The sequence below is a fragment of the Suncus etruscus genome, chromosome 11 (genome assembly GCF_024139225.1).
Source record: "Suncus etruscus isolate mSunEtr1 chromosome 11, mSunEtr1.pri.cur, whole genome shotgun sequence".
NCBI lineage: Eukaryota > Metazoa > Chordata > Mammalia > Eulipotyphla > Soricidae > Suncus > Suncus etruscus.
In genome coordinates, this window is record NC_064858.1 from 26,217,212 (window position 1) to 26,239,746 (window position 22,535).

The window sequence follows — 22,535 nt, forward strand, 5'->3', positions numbered from 1 at the left end:
AATCTTTTAATTTTGGGACTATTTCTAGTTATACTCAGGGATACTCCTGTTTCTCTGTGCACTCAGAGATTATTCCTGGCAGTGGTTGTGGAATCAGATGTGGTGCTGGGATGGAAATGGGATCAAGTGCAGGACAAGCTCCATAATTCTTGTATATTGTCTCTCCATTCTGCGAGGCAATCAACAGTTTTCAGTAAATGTTTGGAGATGAGGATGTGTCATTGGTTTTTATTGTGCATATTGTTTATAAAAACACTGAAAATTCTTATTTATTTGAACTAATATTCATTGCAAAGGGTAAAACTTCATTTGTGTTAAAAGAGATTCTTAATTGCTAAGAGCATATATTTTGGGGGTCTTGAGGATCTGACATTTTTTCCCACCCCCTTCTGAAGATCTGACTTTTAATACTGGTGCCTTCACTTACTAGTAAAGTTACTTATTTAAGTTTGAACTTTTATTTAACCTTCTGTTTCTTTGTAAAGTGGGTGCAATAATACCATATAGAGACGACACTTGATTGGTATAAGCACTTTCAAAGACTATACTTGAAATGTTTAGAACATAATTAATATTTACAAATGTTACTGTCATCACCATCATTGTTATTTAAGTAGCACTTCTGTCTAGTTAGCTTAGTTGAACTATATTAAGATTGTATTAACAATGAAAATTATTTGGTGCTGGAGAGAGTACAGTAGGTAAGGCTTGAACAATCCCTAATACTAGTTGTACTACCTGTGGCTATCTGATTTTTGCCAGGATTGATCCCTGAGCATAGAGCTACTGGGTGTGGGACTAAGTATCACTGGGTGTGACCCAAAACAAACAAAAAAAAAGAGACAAAGAGACAGACATATTCTTCAGAAAGTATAATCAAGAAACTATTTGGATTAAGGTTTGGAATGACAATGCTGCAGGTTGGGTGTTTGTCTTGAATATGGCTAGCCCAAGTTCATCCCCAGCATTCCATATAGTCTCCCAAACACTTTCAGAAGTAATTCCTGAATGCAGAGCTAGGAGTAAGCCCTGAGCACTGCCAGGTATATCCCCAAAATAAGCAACAAAAAAAAAAGTTAGGAAATAAAGTCATCATTGCTCTTATGGTTGACACATTGTTTAGAAACTTGTTGACATTTATTTGCTTAATTATGTTTAATTTTCTTAAGGTAAAAAATTGAATTTCCTTTTGAAATTTTAGGTATCCGTGGAGAAATAAATGTAGTCGTCAAAGTTGACCTCTTCAATGATCTAAATCGATTTAGGCAGTCATCGTGTGGAGTCAAATTCTTTTGCAGTAAGTAAAATATATTTTATTATTTGTTTTAAAGCAGGAAATTGAATCATTCTTAAATCTGGGAAATCAAATAAATATTTCAGAAGGCTAATGGTAAACCTCTTATACTGTGGTTTTAATGCCAAAGAGAAAGATGTTTCAGAAACAATGATTGTATCTCTTGGGACTATTTCCTTGCTTTCAAAGTAAAACTTATCTAATTTTTCATAACTTCATAGACATATGACTTGAAAAAACCCGACACATGGCTAAAAAAAACCCCAGTAGTAGATTTGTAGTCAGTTGCACAATGCTCTACCATGCCCAGGGTCCCTGATGTAGGTTGACACGACTCTTGTCCTCCCTCTGCCTAGCAGGAATTTCATTAATATTGTTGGCAGTAGGTCCTTGTTGCTAGAGGAAAGATCCTAAACATTTTTACAGATTCTAGGGGAAAATCAATATGTTTATGAAACGACTTAATTGCAGCTGCTTAAATGTCCTGTTTAATGAAATTGAACCTGAACATGGAAAACTTACTGCTTCAGAATCGCAAAGGCATGTTACTCTGAAATACCTGAGGATGGTCAGAAACAAGATTGAGATCAAAGGTGGAATTTTTCTTGCTTGGATACTCCAAATCAGCTGATCTGTAGGGAATTGAGATCTGGGTGCCTGGGAAAGTGGTAACAGATTTTCCTAACTGTGTCAAACTCCCAACTGAAGGGAAATAGCCTGAAGACTGGGTGAATGGGGGAGAGTTCAAGTTTACCCAGGCCACTTGTTGAAAGAAAACCACTTCCTGTATACCTTCATGGGATACCAGTTTGAAGTTAAGTACTAAGCAGGGGGTGCATTATTCTGAGCTGTAGTGTTGTGCCATCTTTATGTCTAGCATGTCATGGTGGAACTTTCCAGCAGGTGAAAACAGACTACATACACTGATTAATGTACGTTTGGTGAGACAAATGTGAGGAACTCCTAGTTTTGCAAATTCAACTTTAATTCAAACAGACTTTCAAACAGACGTACAGTACAGGCGTACTGCCATTTGTGAGGGATAGACAAGTGTATTTTGCAGAAGGCTCTGATTTTAGAAATCATCATTGCCACTGGGAGAAGCCTGATCATTTAGAGCAGGTATACTCTTGCTTACCAAAATACCTTTGAAAAAACGAGTTCTGAAATGCTTTCCACATATTTTTAATTATAGATGGAATTTTTCCGTTTTAATTTAATTTAAATTTTCTGTTTTAATTTAATTTTAAAATCTGTTCTTTTATAAATCAGAATATTACACATTGTAAAATTTCATAAAAAGAAAGAAAGGAAGAAAGCTAAAAGAAAGATGAAGAAAAAGAAAAATCCAGGACTAGGATCAGAGACATGAAAGACATAACTCACATGCATGAATCTCAGTGCCCACAAAACAAACAAACAAAAAGGAAAAAGAAAAGAAAATTGAAAAAATATAAATATTTATTATTTTTTTTTTTTACTGTTGGTGGCATAGGTCAGGGGTGGCGAACACGCAGCTCTCAAGCCGCATGTGGCTTCCGGCCAAAATGAATGCGGCTCTTTGCCTCTTAACATTATTTTGTATCCTGTGGCTCTTTGCCAAGTTTGGATTTTCTTCTGCTGCTTCTGAGGAGGGACCTCTGAGGAGAGATCTCTGGGCGCATAATCCCACCCCCAGGCTCCGTCATCCCGTCTCCCATTCCTCAGAAACAACTGCATAGGCCAGCAAGCAGGGGACCTGTGTGTCACATGTTTGGTCACATCTGGGTGTTAGTTCTTAGTGTGGAGGACGCATAACACCCTCACCATCACTGCAGGATTTTGACCCTCACTCAAAATGGCAAAATGCAATATGTGTTTAATATATTATTGTTAAAATTAGATGCCTTTGTGTGAGTTTTGTGTGTTTTGGCAGGTCACTGCGTGGTGTGGCTCTCTGACTCTCACAGTTTAAAATTTTGGCTCTTTGTGTCGAACTTGTTCGCCACCCCTGGCATAGGTGGTCAAGCAGGAACAGAGTTGTGGGGAACAGAGCTGTGGAGCCATGCAGTGAGGTGGTATTGAAATGACATAGGTTCTTGCTGAGAGTGGGCCATGCCTATGAAGTGTGAATCAGAACTGGGCAGATCTGGGCATTTTGCAGCCAGCCTGGGTTAATATGTTTGGAAACTTTTTTGTTTGTTTTTTTATTTTTGGGTCAACACCCATAAGTGCTCAAAGTTCTGTGCTCAGGATCAGTCCTGTCAGGTTCAGAGGACCGCAAGGGATAATTGGGCATGAATCTGGTTTAGCCTAGTGCAAGGCGAATGCCCTGCCTTCTTTGGCCTCAGGTTTGGAAACTATTAAGTAACTGAGTTAAGCTTCAAGACTCCAATGTCTAGTTTAAGAAATGCTTAAATGTTCTTAATGGTCTTAGATGTTCTCTGATCCTTTGCTTTAAGTCCAGTGACATTTGGTTTTCCACATACCACATCTGATAAGCATCCAGTGACAGTGCCACCAGCTGGCCTTCTGGCTATGGATAACTAGAGGATTTTCTGACAGGAAAGAGACGGATGGTTGATTTTTAAGGCTGCATTCTATCATGTGCAGATGAACTTTTTCCAAGAGCTTCATGTAAAATTTGTATGCATTTTCTTTCTGCTAGCTCATTATTACTGTGGTCTTTTTTTTTTTTAATCTTTATATTAGTATTTGGGGTAGTCTTTAGCTATTTCTTAATTATCTAAGAAATGTATATATACTCAAGAAAGATGTGAGATCTCACAAAAGAAATAGATTATTTTACATACATCTATTGAAGTAACATTGGTTAGCTAGAATATAAGTATGTTTTAGGGTTTAATGTTATGTACTCTAGAGTATTAATATTCTTCTACTGTTATAGATAGGCCATTGCCTTTCTTTGCCACCTTATCTTAGGTAACCTCCAATTTGTCATCTGATGTCTGATGGTTCCAGTGGTTACTGTATATTGCATGGTCCTATTTTTTTCTATTGTATCTATGACTTGGGCCGCCTAGTATTTGCTACTCTTTCTATTTTATCCAACATAAGCCCCTCCATTTCTATTAGTATGGTAGCAAAAAGCAAGACTTCATCTTTTCTTCTGGCTCTATAGTAGTCCTTTGTGGTCTAGACCATGTTTTCATCATCTGCTCATCTGCTATTGGACTCCTGTTTTTTTCTCAGATTTTGGCTATTGTCAGTGGTGCTATGGTGAACATTGTTGTGCATATATCTTTTTGGATGAGTGTTTTTATGTTCTTCAGATAATTATATGGAAGTGGAGTTGATGGATCATACAGTAGATCTGTTTTTAACTTTTTTAATTGAAAGATTTATTGGAAAGTAGAAGGGAAAGTAAAAGAAACTCCCCAGTCAATAAGTAACTTAATGTATGTGTGTGTATATCTATCTATGTATCTATGTATCTGTCTATCATCTACCTATCATCCATCCATCTATCTATCTATCTATCTATCTATCTATCTATCTATCTATCTATCTATCTATCTATCTATCTATCTATCTATCTACCTACCTACCTATCTCTATGTCTAAGTTCGATCTGTTTGTACTTTTTTGAGAAACCTTGATCTGTTTTCCCTATCTATCTATCTATCTATCTATCTATCTATCTATCTATCTATCTATCTATCTATCTATCTGTCTGTCTGTCTGTCTGTCTGTCTGTCTGTCTGTCTGTCTGTCTGTCTGTCTGTCTGTCTGTCTGTCTATCTATCTATCTATCTATCTATCTATCTCTATGTCTAATTTCGATCTGTTTGTACTTTTTTGAGAAACCTTGATCTGTTTTCCATATAAGCAGAACCAATTTACATTCCCATCAGCAGCAAATGAGGGTTTGTTGTTTTGGGGTTGTGGAGTTGGGGTCACACCTGGTGTATGCAGAGACTGTCTCAGATGCTCCTGCTACCTCTGTGCTAAGGAGTGACCCTAGCAGTGCTTGGGGCTCTGTAGTGCTGTGTGTTGAGCCTGAATCAGCTGCATGCAAGGCAAGAACATTACCTTCAGTAGTGTTTTTCTTGTTCTGAGTGAGAATTTCTTTTTCTCTACATTTATACTGCATTTGTTTCTGGCAGTTTTGATAGCAGGCCCTTCTGATGATATTGTTATTTTGATTTTCAAGTCATTGATAATTTCTAAGAGTAAAGTAGATCTTAGAAGACTGGGGGACTGAAGTGATATTACAGATGATAGGATGCTTATCTTGCATAAGGTTGACCTAGGTTCAATTTCCAGCATTCCATATGGTCTCCTAAGCCCCATCAGGTAGCACAAAGCCAGGAGTCAGCCCAGAACACTACCGGGTCTGGCCCTAAAATAAAACTGAACAAAAAAGACTGATAGGAAATATTATTATTATAATTGCTTAGGGATTATTGAATAAAAATAGTCTTGTATCTTTGTATCAAAAGGTCAGAACCTAGTTTTATATTAAAAATTTAAACTTTCTCTTTACAGCTACATCTATTCCAAAGTGCTATCGAGCGGTGATAATCCATGGATTTGTAGAAGAGCTTGTAGTCAACGAAGACCCAGAATATCAGTGGATTGATCGAATTCGCACACCACGGGCATCAAATGAGGCCAGACAGAGACTTATTTCTTTAATGTCAGGTATTTTACAAACAAAACAAAACAAAATTTCATTACTGGTGGAATTAATACTCAAGTTAAAAAAAATACCTGTTTTCCACTTCCTTTTGGTATGCTATCTAAAATATCTAATGTATAAATCACAAATTTATGCATTATAATCATTAGTTATAGCTCAATGCTTATAAATACACACATTTTTATCTTAATACTTCCCTCCAACCCCTCCCTGCCTTTTTTTTTTTTTTTTTTTGTAGCTGCATCACGCAGTGCCCAGCTAAAACCCCTGGTTTTATGTTCTTTCCTGGTAGGTGCTTGGGGGGGACCATATCAGGAGTCTGGGATTATTAACCCTTGGTTGGCTGTGTGCAAGGCAAATGACCTTACTGTTCAGTGGCTGTGGCCCCATGTTGATACTTTTAAAAATCAACTTTATTGCTTTAAGGACATTTTTTTGCATTTGTTTTTGGTTCATACCCAGTTGTGCTCAGAGGCTATACCTGGCTTTACTTTGCAGGGCCATGCCTGGTGGGGCTCAGAATTTGAACCAGAGTCCATACAGTCACATGCCATACCAGTGTCTTAAACTTTGTGTTTTATCTTTAGTTCCTATTTATAGCTAGAAGAAATCTGAATTGGAAACTTACAATTCCTTTGTGACTGGGTAGTAAGAGGAAATTGTGGTTTATGAGGCAGCATAGAGAAAAGAACTTTGAGCAAGGAAGTAGAAGGCTGGATTCTACTTTCTTCCCTCATGCATTTATTTCTCATCTGAGTTCAGGCAATGTCTTAAAGGCTTCAGTTTGAAGTTTATTTTCAGTATTCCTTGGATCACATGCTACATTTTTTTGGAGAATCAGCCATTTAAAAATTATATTTATGTGTATAGATATATTGAGTAGTATATATCAGAAAATAAGAAAAAGTATACCTATATTTAGAAAATATTTTTTGTTTGATTTTTGTTTTTTTTTTTTGGCCACATGTGGCAGTGCTTGGGGCTTATTCCTGACTCTGCACTTGGGTATTAACTTCTGGCAGGTTTTGGGGGACCATTTGGGGTGCTGGGAATTAAACATGGGTCGGATGTGTGCAACACAAGTGCCCTCACACTGTAATGTCTGTCCCCTAAATGTTATTTTATATACAACAAAGTTATTATTTAAAAATATAAAATATACTTAATATATATTTAGTATGAAAATATATAGTTATTAATATCAAATTAGGATATTACTTAGTATAAATCAATATTTTAGGTGTTATATCTAATATATAATATGTATTATATTTCTTTATATTTATGCTACATGAATTATAATTATAATACATGTATTTATTTGAATATATAATGTGTCACACAATCTTTATATTTATAGTTTACCAACTAGGTGATATTTACTTTTTAATATGTTTCTCCATTTTCTAGCCAACTATACCAGTTTGGGACTTTATTTTCTGTGTTCACTGCTATATCTTTAGCACATATAACAAAGGAAGTATGCCAGACACAGACAGTAAAACAGTAGCAGTCAAAATTATTTAAGCAAATGAAAGATGAGTGAATGACTCTTACTTGTCAGCTCTGTAAAATATAGCTAATAATATACTTCCTTGGGAGTAGATGGATAGACTAGACAATCTTTTTAGTTTCCTTTCAAATTTGAAAATACACTGGGGCAATTTTCTCTGTAACCAACACATCCAGCTTAATGTCAGATTATGAAGCAGGACATATTTTTTCCCTTTGTAGGTGAACTCCAGAGGAAGATTGGCTTGAAAGTGCTGGAAATGAGAGGAAATGCGGTTGTTGGATATTTACAGTGTTTTGATCTGGAAGGCGAATCTGGGTTAGTGGTACGAGCCATAGGAACAGCCTGTACTCTGGATAAATTAAGTAGCCCAGCAGCATTCCTTCCTGCATGCAATTCCCCATCCAAAGACATGAAGGAGTAAGTATGAATCAGTGAATTGTTTTAATGGAGGTTTTTGCCTTTTACTTATTTTCATTTGATTTCAAACATTTGAGTAGAGTGGTTCTACATATTTTTTTTCCTATTCCAGATTTTTTTATAAGAGATGAACTAGCACAATTTGAAACTTAAAACTTTTTAGTTAGTCCTAACATTTTATTTCTTTTGGGCCACACCTGGTGTTACTTAGGGGTTATCCCTGGCTCTGCATTTAGAAATCACTCACTCCTGGCAGGCTTGGGAATCGAATCCTCGTTGGCTACTTGCAAGGCAAGCTCCCTACCCACGTGCTTCTCTGATCCCAATTTCTATTGTATTGATAGGAAATTTAAGCTATGCAAAATTAAAAGTTGGTGTAGTTCTTTAGGCAGTGTATATGTGAGACATAAATTCACTGTTTATTTCGCTTATTCTTTGAGGTACGCTTAAAGCACTGTAGCTGATAGTTCGGTTACCTTTATTTTCAATATCCTAGTATAGTCAGAGGAAAATATTGACTTGTTTGGGGAACCAAACACCAATGTTTGCTGAGTTCAAGAAGTTTATATAAATAATTGTGTGCAAAAGGTAATATTGGAGATTGTTTAAAGTAGATACTAGCAAATGTTTTCTTTCAAAAGTTAGTAACTATTTAAGCATTTGCCATATAATTTATTATTATTTTATTTTGCTTATCAAACACAAGAGTTTGTCATAGTTGATCTAAAGGACTGTGTGACCAAAATAACTACTCTGTTGTCTAGATTTGATTTATGTGCCATCATTAATGTCAGTAGGGGATGTTTTGAAATGAAGATTCTTTTTTGTTGTAGTGTTTGGAGTGGAAGAGAAAAACCTCTTTCTTTTGTTGGGTCCTAGAATGGCTGACTGAGACTGCTCAGGACCATCAGGACAGTGAAGGGACTTGTTCTGTCCTTAAAAGGTTTCACGAGAAGCCTTAATCTAGAAATTCTTTTAGTTAAAAAGGGCCAACAATTTTTTTCAGTAAATGACCAGAAAGTGCAGGTCAGTAATTTTGCTTTTAGTGTAGAACATGGATATTTATCGAACATAATGCAAGCTGTAGTGAAGGACGCATAGCTCCAGGTGTGTGGTAACGTTTGTTTATTTATTTATTTATTTATTTTTATCTTTTTGAGTGATCCCTAAGCACAGAGCTAAGGCCTTTATTAAGGAAGGAAAAGAGGGAGGAAGGAAGAAGGAAAGGAAGGAGGGAAGGAAGGAAGGAAGGAAGAAAAGGAAGAAAAGGAAGAAGGAAAAAAGGAAGGAAAAGAAAAAGGAAGGAGAGAAGGAAGAAAAGAAAGGATAAAAGGGAGGAAAGAAGGAAGGATGGAAAGGAATGAAGGAAAGGAAGTAAAGGAAGGAAGGAAGGGAAGAAAAAGGAAAGAGCAAGGGAGGGATAGTGGAAGGGAAGGTGAGAGAAAAAGCTTCTGCTGCTTTTAATGCATCTTTTTCTGCCTTTTAATGCATCTTTCCTCAATGTTTATATTTTTTTACTTTTCTTAGACCAACAAGTAGTCCGAATTCCATTACTCAGAGATTCTGAAATTCTTCCCAGCTTAGATCAAAGAAGGTTGACTGGAAAGCAATGGCAGTCATGAGAAATTTTTCTCTTTAAGCTTATTCTTTAAAAAAAAACACAGACACACAAAACTTGTAATGTCCTCTTAGTTAATTTTAATCACAAGAGGGAACACTGCTTAATTTTATTAGGAAACACAGACTCATGAACTGTTTTAACTAAAGATTTGCTTATATTCTAATTAAAATGTCTTAAGATATGAAGTGCATGTTGCTGCATAGGGGAAGTCAGATGAGAGGAGTCACTTTAGGGGAAGTCAGATGGGAGGAGTCACTTTTTGAGGAGTTAGGATCAATAATCTTCTTTTTTTTTTAGCAAGTTTAATTAAAGCACCCACCCGTTTTTCTCCCCTTGCTCCACTTTTATCTATACTTCTTGAAGGGGCTTAAATTTTGTGCCTGTTTTATCAGAAGTTTTTATCTTTTTACAAAATTATTTGATGGAGAAAGAAAATTGTATTGTTGGTATCTTAGAATTGTGTGTGGAGAGTAGAGGGAATATGTTTTGCCTGCATTCAAATTGAGTTCTGTTAATACACATTTTTTTGTGACTGTACTTTTTCTTCTTACTTTTCTTTTTGGTAACCATTTGCTTTAAGTTTTCAAGTATTCACACCATGAAGAATTTAATTTATCTCATTAAGGTTTTCTGACGATTACTAGTCAAGTGATTAAAAATAACCAAATAAATGAATCTGTAGATTGATTCTATTCAGCCAATTTCTTTGTATTTTGATAATAAATTAAGTTGGTGGTAGTTTAAAATTATCTTATGATTCAGCTGATTATAATCTAGTATTTAATTATAGCATTGTTGATACTAGACAAGAATTTGATGAAAGGTAGTTTGGATTATGTTTCTCTCTGACTGGGTTTAATTTTAGAAATTAAGTTCAGTAAGGGAACCTTTGCTGGAGACTAGTAGGAATTAGAAATTCAAGAGTATATTATGGCTATGATGTAGTGTATTTTGATTTTAAATTGAACATTTTACAGTGTTCATTTTATTTTGACTTGGTGAGTGGTTTATTCTCTTTCATCAGTATGGTATCTTTCATTTGTAGATGTTTAATGAAATGTAAGATATAAATCTCTGGAGTTGTCTAAGATAGACTGGTCTATCTTGGTGTTAGAAATGCATTTAAATGATTTATTGCCCTTTCTACTTAAAAAAATTAAATACTTTTATAGAGGCTTTAGTTCTCAATTCTCCTTCATATGACACTGGTTTATAGACATTAATGTCTGTTAGTCGCTATAACAAAGAAATTACAAAATTTTAGTTGTTTGTCCAATTTAAAAAAAAATAGATAGCAGTGAGAGGTTTCATTTTTTTTCAAATAGTAAATTTAAACTAGCAGCAAAAGTAGAAATATCTCTCCTATAATAAAAGTAGTAATATTTTGAGAAATTAGTCCCGAGACTATTAAAGACAATTACTGCCAATTAATAATAGCTTATGTTTTTAGCTTTGGAGTTATGATTTTGAAAGAATGTTCAGTGGATAATTGAAAAGCCAAGAAAAGTTGCATCCTTAGCCTGCTTTTAATTTGAGTTCTGGAAATGGGAACTGAGGGGCCCGAGCAATAGTACACTGAGTAGAGCATTTGCCTTGTGTGTGGCTGACCAGGTTTGATCCCTGGTATCTCATAGGGTTTCCCCCACCCCCAGCACCACTAGGTGTAATTCCTTTATGCAGAGCCAGGAGTAACCCCTTAGCAACATTCGGTGTGGCCCACAAACGAACAAACAAAAACAAAACAAAAAAACGAAGTGATAGCTTTTAATATAGGAGTACTTCCCCTAATTAATTATGCATAAACAGGTGACACATAGTGAACCAGAAGTGAATATGAAATCATGGGTGCTCATTTACATTCATTGGTCCTCTATTCTACTACGCTCTTTCAGCTATATTTCTTCTTGAAGATTTTCAGTGTTGCATGAGTATATATGTATGCCTTTGCATGTGAACCAGATACATGTACACAAATTCATAGTGGTGGTCTATTGCTGAATAGAATTTCAACACATTTTCAATGCAGAATGTAGTTTAATAAATTCTTTTAATATTTAAAAAGATCTATATCATACACAGAAAAAATTACATTGGTCTATTCAGTTTTTTTTTTTTTTTTGTGAGTGGGGGTTTCCCAAGCAGTGCTCAAGGGACAGGGGACTCCTTCCTGGCAGCACTGAGTATGACAGGTAGCATAGGCAGATGAGAAAGAATCGATTAAGCTCAGTGGTGCTAAGGACCATTAGGTCCAAACTTGGTAGTACTGGTAGCAGGGGAAGGGGTGGGGGCAAGTGTGTAGTACTAGACATCAAACTCAGAGCCTTGCTTATGTGTGCTCCTCCCATTGAGCTTTCCTCAGCTTCTTAAAGAAGTTTTTAAAAACTGTGACCCATTGCTTTATTCCCAGTAAACTAAAATTTCAAGCTATATATATTTGTGCTGGTAAAACTATTACTCTTCTCTCTTCTTTTATCTGTTTAGTTTACTTGTCCCTTTTTAATGCTGTCATTTTTCATATTCTTAAAGTTATTCCTGTCTTGAGACGTTAGACAGAAACAATACAGGTAGCTTTCCTTATAGAAAATTTTAACTGATTATGTCAGCAATTATTCCTATCTTACTTCTCAAGGTAAATCTATTAAATATAGATCAATGTAAGTACTTAATATTTCACTTTACTTATGTGGGCGTTTTCTCCCTTAAATGCTGCATAAGACATTTTGTGGTAATCAAATAATAGCAATCATCTGAAATCAATTTAAAATCTGACCATAGTTTTGTCAAACCATTCCACAGATAGTTCCGCTTGCCACTTTTTAAACTCACATTATTAATCTGATCCTTTACAGCTATGGCTTAACATTAATATTGAGCTATTCCTCCTTAATTCCAACTTGATTTCTGCATGCTTGAAAGAAATCTTTTTTCCCTAACTAAAAGCTCCTTTGAAATAATTTTAACGTAACTTTGCTATCTATTGTATGTATTGTTTTCTTTTCTTCCACTGTGACCGCAAATTCCCTCAGGTCTCCGCTGGTTCATCCTCCAAGCCATGGATGCCGCTCGACTCACAACAGCCCAATTCACACTGCTACTGGCTCACGACTTACTCAGAACTTCTCTGTGTCTGTTCCCACTCTCATCTACACTGGTACGAGACGCTCAGACTTCAGAGCTGGGGAAGGCAGGCCACGGGCACAGTGGCTGCAGAGGGCAGGCAGGCAGGTAGCTAGGCACGTACCCACGGCTTTGCTTCTTCCTTTTCTTGCTTGAAGTCCAGCTGCAGTGAAGAAATCCTGTCTTTAGTCACCAGTGAGGCTCTGACACCATGGAAGCGAGTGTTCTTCCAGCTTCCAAAGTCTCTTCCATAGATCACTAAGCACCCTATCGTGCATTTGGGGCAATTATTTCTGTCTTGCTTGGACTAGAAGTCAAGTTGCTGATTGGATTTGAAATGCATTAGCTGCCAAATCGCTCATTTTCTCCATGTACAAAAACCTATTACATAGGGGCTGGTTTTATTCTGTGGAAGAGACCTATTGGAAAACAGGTAAGCAATGATTTTGCAAAAATGCAGTTTCTCTGTAGCTATATTCCTTCCTCAAATGTGTTTTTAGCTGTGGCACTCAGATGCTATAGGATAAGGAAACATTTTTCTTTGGATAATAACTGTGTGCAAATATAAAAGCAGTTACGGATATTTACACACACCACTTGCAGTCATCATTTTTTTCTTTTGTGACTTAAAAAACATTGTTTATTTGAAAATATTTTCAATCATGTATTCTTTTGATTTCTCCTTTTAATATTTTTACTCCCTAAGTCTGTCATTTCACGCTATTTTGGCTTTTTTTTTTTTTTTAACTCGGCTTAGGAACTGTTTCAATGCAGATAATTATTTATCTGGAGAATGATGAATGGTTAAGCAGCAACTGGTTCTCTCTGACCTCATTCCCAACTCTACCTGTGAGAAATGACAGCTTGCCCTCCCCAGTTTTTGCCTGGTGCGTGGATCATGCTGCCGTCCATCAGGTTTTCGGGCGCATGATTACTTAATATTTCTCCACCTTCTTCTGGCAGGCTTCCCTTCAATGAAGATCCCAATCCCAATACTCACTCATCAGGACCCTCTACCCCTCTGAAAAACCAAACTTATTCCTTTTCACCTTCCAAGTCCTACAGTCGACAGTCCTCTTCATCTGACACAGATTTGAGTTTGACACCCAAAACTGGTAAGGCGCCTCTGCCCACTTTTATGTTTTCCGTTTTATTTACTTTTTTTTTTATATTTGTTTTTGTTTCTTATTAGCTTTCCATCCAAGCCTTTCTTCCTGTTTTGGCATTTAAGTTTAAAAGCTCATGTGAATGCAGATCCTTTTAGGTTCCTGTAGTGGAAATACTGACATTTTGTGTGCTTTGAAAATGATCTTGCACAGGGAGATTTATCCAGTGTTGATTAGTCAGATTTGATTTAGTCAGATTTTAATTTTGCATAGAGGTATTTTTCATTTCATGCTCTAATTAAGAGTAAAGTGTTTGAATGGAAAGTGACAGCAGTGTATTGCAGTCCACTTCTTTTTGCATCCGTGTGTGTGTGTGTGTGTGTGTGTGTGTGTGTGTGTGTGTCATACCCAGTGACAGCTCAGGGGTTACTCCAGTTACTCCTGGCTCTGCACTCAGAAATCACTACTGGGGACCATGTGGGATCAAACCATGGTCCGCCCTAGTTTAGCACGGGCAAGGCAAACACCCTACCGCTTGCACCACCGCTCTGACCCCAAGCATTGATTATTTTTTAATTTGTTATTTTTTTCTGAATTTAATGATGAGATCTTGTTATTTATAAAAATAAAGGCCTTCAGAATAACAGAAATGGTTAATTAGCTGTAGCTATATATTAATATTTTTTATGACATTTGGTTTTGCTAGCCTTACTGTATAAATAGCACTTTTAATTATTCTAACATATTTCAGAGTTTAGATTTACCATTTACCGCAGCACCTCATAGTTCCCTTATCACTACCACGAGTGACGCTTAGTAGAGACAGCAGTTCCAGAGCCAAGTCAGGTGTGGTCTCTAAATCCAAACAAACAAAAACTTATTTTTTTCCCCTTTCCTGTTTGTATTTTGATGATCTTTATGAATGTTTATAGTAAAAAGTTGATAAATCATATTAGTTTTATACTTCTTAAACTAAAATGATCTCATTGACATATTCAGTACTTTTTTTGGTTTGTTCTCTTGTGGTGCCAGTGACCAAAACCAGGTTCTCACACATGCATTGCATGTGCTTTACTGTATCCCTTATTCCCTAAATGATGATGATGACAACTTTATTTTTTTTTTATTTGAGGCTACACTCAGTGATGCTCAGGGACTACTGGCATGGACTCACATCCAATAGTTCTCAGGCAAGATACCTAGTATCAAGCTCAGTCCTCCCACATGCAAAGCTTGTGGCCTTGCCCTTTTGAGCTATTTCCCCAAGTACCTAAATTATTACTTTATATATATATTTTTTTTTTGGGGGGGGGGAAGAGAAAAGGATTTTCGGAAGTTCCTCCACATGCCCTTACCTCCTAAAGAGCAGCTAGTTCCAAGGAAACACAAGAGGGAGACTTCCTTTCCATCTGAAGGAAAATGGCCACACCTAGAGGGTGGGAGATTAATCCCAGTAATCCCACATCTCCCCCTATTTGACTTTATAGAAAAAAATGCATAAATAAGAGGTAACATAAGGTAATACATTTTAAGGGAAAGATGGGGATAACTCTAAAATTAAAAAGGATAGTATAATTTTTTTGCATCAGCACAGCTAAATTATTCTTTTTAAGGAAAAAGTAGATATTAAAGTTAAAAACAGGGGCCGGAGAGATAGCATGGGGGTAAGGCGTTTGCCTTTCATGCAGAAGGTCATTGGTTTGAATCCCGGCGTCCCATATGGTCCCCCGTGCCTGCCAGGAGCAATTTCTGAGCATGGAGCCAGGAATAACCCCTGAGCACTGCCGGGTGTGACTCCAAAAACCAAAAAAAAAAAAAAAGTTAAAAACAAATAGTCTGAAATTTATGAAAATACTGTTATTTTGCCTAGCAGTTTACTGGCCAGAATGATGAATGCATTTTTTTAAAAGTTCATATTTTATGTTATTTAAAATATAAGATTTACTATTTTTAACAATTTTATAAAGTGACTCCAGATTGAAGGCATCAGTGAAACAATGAAAATAATAAGAAGGAAATCTAATTTCTAAATCAATGCTGCTTTTTTTTTTTTTTTTTTTTTGGAAGGGCACACCCAACAGTGCTCAGGGATTATGACTGGTGGTGCTTGAGATATCAAACCAAGGTCAGCTGTGTACAAGGCAAACATTCTACCCGTTGTACCATGGCTCTGGACCAGAAAGGACTTTTAAAAAAATTGTATGTTTCCTTTCTATTTTATAAATGTAGTCACAAAGTGTAAAGGTATTAAAGAATAATTTTTTTTAAATATGGAACGCTTCACGAATTTGCGTGTCATCCTTGTGCATGCTAATCTTCTCTGTATCGTTCCAATTTTAGTATATGTGCTGCCAAAGCGACACAATAAATTTTTTTTAAGAATAAAATTTTTAATCCATTTTTAATCCATAAAATTTTGTATGTTTCCTTTCTATTTTATAAATGTAGTCACAATGTGTAAAGATATTTAAATAATAAAATTTTAATACATTAAAATTATGAATGATGTCTAAGAATAGTTTTATTTTGATATTATTTGGTACTTTGAAATGCAGTATCTTAATAGTATTTATGCTATAAAACAGCCATTCAAATTTTAGCGACTTAAAAAAAAAAGGAATAAGAGTGGCTGGAGCAGTAGTATGGTGGGTAGGGAACTTTTCTTACATGTGGTTGACTTGGGTTTGATGCCTGGAAATCCTATATTTCCCTAATTCCCCAAGGAGAAAATCTTGAGTGCTGAGCCAGGAATAACTCCTGAGCATTTTTGGATATGGCCAAAAAAACTAACATTAAAAAAAATGAAACTTTGAAATTAAATATTATAACAGTCAAAATAGTACTTAGGATAGTATTTTAAGAATAAATGTGTGTGTGTGTTTGTGTGTGTGTGGTTGTGCTCAGAGATCATGTGATGCCATGGATCAAATCTAGGTTGACCACTTACAAGGCAAGTGGTCTTGTAAACTCTCTCTCTCTGGCTCTGAAGAATAAAGTTTCTAAAAATATTTTAAAGCTTTGCCCATTGATGTTCTTAGTAGATTCTAAGCCATTTTTTCAATAATAGTTTTCTTTGCCAGACCACAAATACATTTTTTAAAAGTATTTCCTTGGTTTTTCTGTTTTTGTTTTTATCTTCAGTTCATCATGAAGGCCACATCAATCTCAAAAAAATGTGTCATGTGACAAGTGACTGAGCAGACCTCTCTTCTGTTAGCTTCTAGTAGGCAGTCAGGATTATCTTCTCAGTGGAAACTTGTTTGCTTTTATTTCCTAGCTCTAAATTTTTAGGTTGGAAAATTTCATTTACAACATATCATTTTTCTATATTTCTATTCTATTCTATTAGCTTTCTCTAAATCAGGTCCATTTTTTTTTAATGTGTAATTTGTTGCTTTAACAGTGTGGTTAAATAGGACATAAAACAATGTTTGGTATTTTTGGCCCTTTCTCATTCATGAGCCTCTAAATAGCTTCAGGTTCTCCTGATCAGCGCTCATACTTTTTTGTGGAGATTTATTTTATCTTTATTGTATTGCCTTTTCTTTTTTGTGGAGATTTAAAGTGTTGAAGTTATGATTGTCTAATAATTCTTAAAGTCAAATTAAAAAAAATGATTCTCTGCCTTCTAATTTACCTCTATACAAAATTAATCTCTAGAGAAAGAATAAATATGCTGATTGTAATGAAAACATGTAAAGGAGCCAAAGCTAGAATAAGCTTAGATTGCGAAAGTTACTTTTTTTTTTTTTTTTTGGGTCACACCCGGCAGTGCTCAGGGGTTCCTCCTGGCTCTACGCTCAGAAATCGCTCCTGGCAGGCTCGGGGGACCATATGGGATGCCGGGATTCGAACCACCGACTTTCTGCATGAAAGGCAAACACCTTACCTCCATGCTATCTCTCCGGCCGTGAAAGTTACTTTTTATCTTCATAATTAAATCCTTCTGCTTAATAAATAAAATAAAAAGGGGGGAAGGTGTGCAAAAAAATCCTTCTGCTTTTCACATAGTTTTTCTTTTCAAAAACACTTTTTTCTATTGGGTCTAATTTTTGACAAAAGGTTTTGTTTCCACCTTCCTCCAAGTAACAGGAAATAAATTTTAGAACGCTAATGTTAGTATATAGATTTCATATGTAATTGAAGTTGAATTTTATTTGCAACTTTTTTTGACCCCTCCCCCCACCATTGAGCTGTTGCTACTGAGTCTCAGTGATGCTAGGGATCAAAGATGAGACCTTGCACCTTCAGAGCAGCATTCCAACTGTACCCCCAAAAATGAATTAACTGGATAGAAATTAATATTTTGTTTAATAATGGCATTTCTCTGCCTAAAGTAAATGTAGATTCAATTATAATACTCATAATAGGTTGTTGTTTTTTTTTTTTGTTTTGTTTTGTTTTGTTTTTGAGGGGGGAAACAATTGAAATTGCTGTTCCTGGTCATTTTAAGTGTTTATTTTTGAGGTAGCAAATTTCTGTCTCAAAGAAGGTTTTTTAATGTACACTTTAACTATCTACATTCCAGACAGGAAATTGAATTAATTTAAAAATCAGCTCAAAATGAATGACAAGAAGTCATCAGTTGTGATTTAAAAATTTTTAATAAGAACTTTTTTTAATCAAGAATTTACAAGGTTTTGTTACGTTTTAAGCTTGCCTGTTGTTTATATTATGTTGGATCAATGGTCTTGCAATGATTTCATATGCTCAGTGTAATATGTGTATATATTTTAAAATTCATCTTTACTGTTATGTTTTGCTTCATCATTGCTTTCCTTATCTTGCATTTTCTGATCATCTTCTGAATCTGCATCTTTTCTCTGCTACTTTCCTCCACAGCACCTTACCCACAGAGACGTAGGATTTACCCGAGTCCCAGCTCCCCCTCTCTCTCTTGTGGTCCCCTTCATCTTAGACAGTCCTGTCTCCTCCTCTCCTCCCCTCATCATTCTAGCCTTGTCAGCCCAGTTCTGAGGAAAAGTGTTTCTTTCAGTGAAGAGCTGTTCCTGGCTGCTTCTGGTAGGATCACATTATGTCAGCTTTTTTAAACCCTTTATTTCAAATCAGTTTTGAAAATAAATTTCTGTTATGCTATAAAGAATTAGAGGATGTTTTGCACAGGATGTCCTAATATTTCTTATTAGTAAAGAAATGATTAAAATTATGATGAAAATTATGAGATATGGTTGAACATTATTTGATGGGAGATTGTGACTATTCTGAAAACATTTTTGCATATTAAAAATGTTCATGTTTGTGAACATAAATTTGCATATTTCCAGTAAGTGTGAGGCTCTCATTAATAGAGGTTCTGTTTTTGATATTCTTCATTCTTTCCCCTCACACCTACTCCATTCATGTTGGAACTATACCATGTTGCTTGGCCATATTGCTACATGAATGAATTATTCTGTTTGAATCAGTTTACATTTGATTTTGGTAAAGTCTTTCATTATCCTTTATTTTTTCTTGTCCATTGTATGAATTTTCAAATACTTCTGTTATATTTTCTGATATTTAATTTATCAGCAAAATTACATTTTATTTTGTGGCTCTCAAAAAGCTTTCACACAAAGATCTGAGCTTAATTTCTATGTTTAGTATGGTATAGTCTCTCAAAATGAGGTGTATTTTTTTAAAAGCAAAATTTAAAGACCAAAATGGGACTATACACATGCTAACCTTTGTTTCCTTATCCAAGAACAGCTAAAAATGTAAAGGTAAAAGTGTTTATTTTCTTAGTCACTACACTCAGCTTGGCTATCTTTAGTTTTAAAAGAGGTTTCTTACCTGTGCCATGCTTGCTGTAATTATTTGACATTAGTTTGTCTTTTGGTATTAACAAAAGAGTAAAATAGAGAAAAAAATTTAAAATTAAGCCTTCAAAAATATATATGAGACTTGGGAAATATAATTTTTCATCCATACTATGTTACATTTGTGATGTGTTTATTACATGTTTGTGATTTTTTCATTTAAAACTTTTATGTTGATTTTTACAAATGAGTTTTGAAAAGTAAGACTGTTTTGCCATCATTATGTTTAGAAATAGGAAGTAATAAAAAAATAGACTTGACTATTTTAAAGTTGCCTCACTCTTTTTAATATTTTATATTTTAAATAAGCACAATTACTGCATTTCTCTATTTATTTTAAAATAAACATTTAATGTATCTCATATGTCTTCAAATATAAAACTTGTTAGAGCAGTTGGTATTATTTTGATTACTTTATTAATGACTCAACTTTTGTATATGATCTAAAATTCACTACCATAACATAATTTTAAAAATAAATTCTAGAACACATGAACTCTAAAGTTAGCTGTGATGAATAGCTCTTTCAAAATCTTGCTTTTACAAAGAAAACTTTGTTGAGTAAAATATGTTCTTAGTTGTCATCCCAAGTACATGAAATGTCTGCATTATTTTTAACAGTTTTGACTCATGATGCTTATGAGTATGAATGCAATTAAACTTTCTATGTCAGTTTATTTTCTCTTGGTTGTTCTTTATGTACTAATGTTCTGTAGGAATGGGCAGTGGGAGTGCTGGAAAAGAAGGGGGTCCATTTAAAGCACTTTTAAGACAGCAGACTCAGTCAGCCTTGGAACAGAGGGTAAGATTCAATGTTCTTTATTTTTACACTGTTCAATGATTTTATGGTCATGCTTCCTTCCTTAAGTTATTTTCCTAAACTATCTACATCTGTGGTTTTAAAATGAAAAAATTTGTTTAAGGTATCAAAGATAAAGATGGGTAATTATTTTCTACATGGGATAATTCTATAGCTTCCTGTTTACCCTTTGAATTTTGTATGAAGAACATTCTATTTGGAAATCTGTGAACGATGAACTCGCTTCTAATTTTATGTTAGTTATAAAACATAAAAGGGAAAAGTGGACATTTCCCCAGAAAACATTATATTGAATTCAATTATGTGAATGTATATAAAATTATAGTATGATTGAATTGTGTTGAATTATATTTAAAATAATTTATATATTTGTTTTCTGAGATTATCTTTTCACTAATGTCTTGGTATAAGAAGTATACAGATTGCAGATTACTGCAAATTAATAGAAACAATTTCTATTCAGTATGTCAGTTCATCTAGTTTAATTATTAGATGTTTAATATTCAAATCTGTGAAATGGAAAATGAATAATGTTTTTGGATTATATTTTTCTCTATTTTTTTTCTTAAATTTCATTGCTAAGGGAGGATCGCCTCATAGGTTCTGTAGAAGGCGGGTACGTTTCTGTACTTGTGTGAGCTCCTGTTTCTTATATTGGTAGCTTCCTTTGTTTTGATCATCTAAGTTTTATTTAAGCTTATAACATGTTGCCAGCTTTTTTCTTTTCATTATGAATAGTTGAAAAATCTTTTTTTAATTTAATAGCACTATGAGGTTTATATTTTTTGCTTTTTTTTCTATTTACCTAAAACAGTGCATGATTGTCTATGTTGTGTCAGTTATGTTAAGGCAAGTTCCATGGCTTTCATTATGTCCAGTTTCAAAATTGTGTCTAGAGGATTTTCATACATGTACCATTTTATACCAGGAGTTAAAAAAAGTATAAGAGGAGATAGGAAATAACTTGTTAAGAGGTATTTTGAACACAGAGCTATTTTTTCCTTGGGTTTTGAGAGTAGTGGTTTTCTGATCCTATTGTTACAAATAAATACAACAGTTATTTAGATATCTTATGCTAAAATTATGTCTATACACTGTAGTTTTGCATAGTGCTAGAGAGAATGAACTTAATCATGAGACTAGAGCTGTACCTAGTTATTTGCTGTCAAACAGCATTTACCTTTCAGCTGCTCTTGTAATTTGCAAGTGTAGTAACTTCTATATTATAAGTTCACCTAATTTAAATCATTAAAGCCAGCTCCAGAGAATATGTAGCTGAAAACATAAGACAGGCAGAGTGATTATATGTGTGTGACTTTTTAGCATTTTTTTTTCACCAGAATGGTCTTATTGTATACTTACCCTCTTGCCCCTCAACTTTATATTCTCTACTGAGTACCTCATACTAGGAGAATTCCCTTTAATCTTAACTACAGATGTAGACATGACCAGAAACACTTGAATTGCCTGGAACTATGATAGAGTAAGATTTTTGCTAGTTTATTTTTGCCTGTGATTACATACTAAGAATTTATCAAAGCATTTAGCTTTCAAGGAAATTTTAAAATCAGTGTAAAAATTTTGGATAAAGTTTGTTTTTAAATATGCTTTGAAACATCCTTAAAATTTTGGGTGCATTAATACAATGAACACCCAAGGTGTTAATGTTTCCACATTAGATAATCATGGAATTAATCATAAATGTGTGACTATAATTTTTATTTACAACTTTGCAAACCTTGAGTTGATAATATATTTGTTACCTAATTTTGAAGTAGCAGGTAACTGAATTTATGAGACTATTTTCATATCCTGTGTACATAAAATTTGAAAATGTAGTACCATCTTGGGCTTTTCTTTTGATCTGTGATTGCCCTTGGTTTTGGAAAAAATTGTAAAGAACAATGGAAACTTCTCATTTTATGTGTTCAGATATGTTTTAATTTATTGCCAAATTGAACACAACATGGTTTGCTCAAAACACTTTTTGTTTTTTTTTTGTTTTTTTTCGAGCCACACCCGTTTGATGCTCAGGGGTTACTCCTAGCTAAGCACTCAGAAATTGCCCCTGGCTTGGGGGACTATATGGGATGCCGGGGGATCGAACCGCGGTCCTTCCTTGGCTAGCGCTTGCAAGGCAGACACCTTACCTCTAGAGCCACCTCGCTGGCCACTCAAAACAC

At 34.9% G+C, this 22,535-nt stretch overlaps 1 protein-coding gene and 1 pseudogene across 10 annotated transcripts in view; one reads left to right on the forward strand and one right to left on the reverse strand.

Annotated features, from left to right (window-relative positions):
- C2CD5 (C2 calcium dependent domain containing 5) overlaps window positions 1-22,535 on the forward strand; it is a 110,555-nt gene that overhangs the window by 18,882 nt on the left and 69,138 nt on the right. For 5 of the 10 annotated variants that reach the window (XM_049783779.1, XM_049783783.1, XM_049783781.1 and 2 more), the window contains exons 4-8: window positions 1,202-1,297; window positions 5,783-5,938; window positions 7,671-7,869; window positions 12,517-12,641; window positions 20,249-20,334. In XM_049783779.1, the coding sequence (XP_049639736.1) occupies window positions 1,202-1,297; window positions 5,783-5,938; window positions 7,671-7,869; window positions 12,517-12,641; window positions 20,249-20,334 (662 nt within the window). Of the gene's footprint in view, window positions 1-1,201; window positions 1,298-5,782; window positions 5,939-7,670; window positions 7,870-12,516; window positions 12,642-13,570; window positions 13,723-18,555; window positions 18,736-20,248; window positions 20,335-20,935; window positions 20,969-22,535 lie in introns of those variants that run through there. The other 5 variants (XM_049783778.1, XM_049783780.1, XM_049783785.1 and 2 more) reach the window with 4 other exon arrangements.
- On the reverse strand, window positions 15,978-16,076 carry LOC126023659 (uncharacterized; annotated as a pseudogene).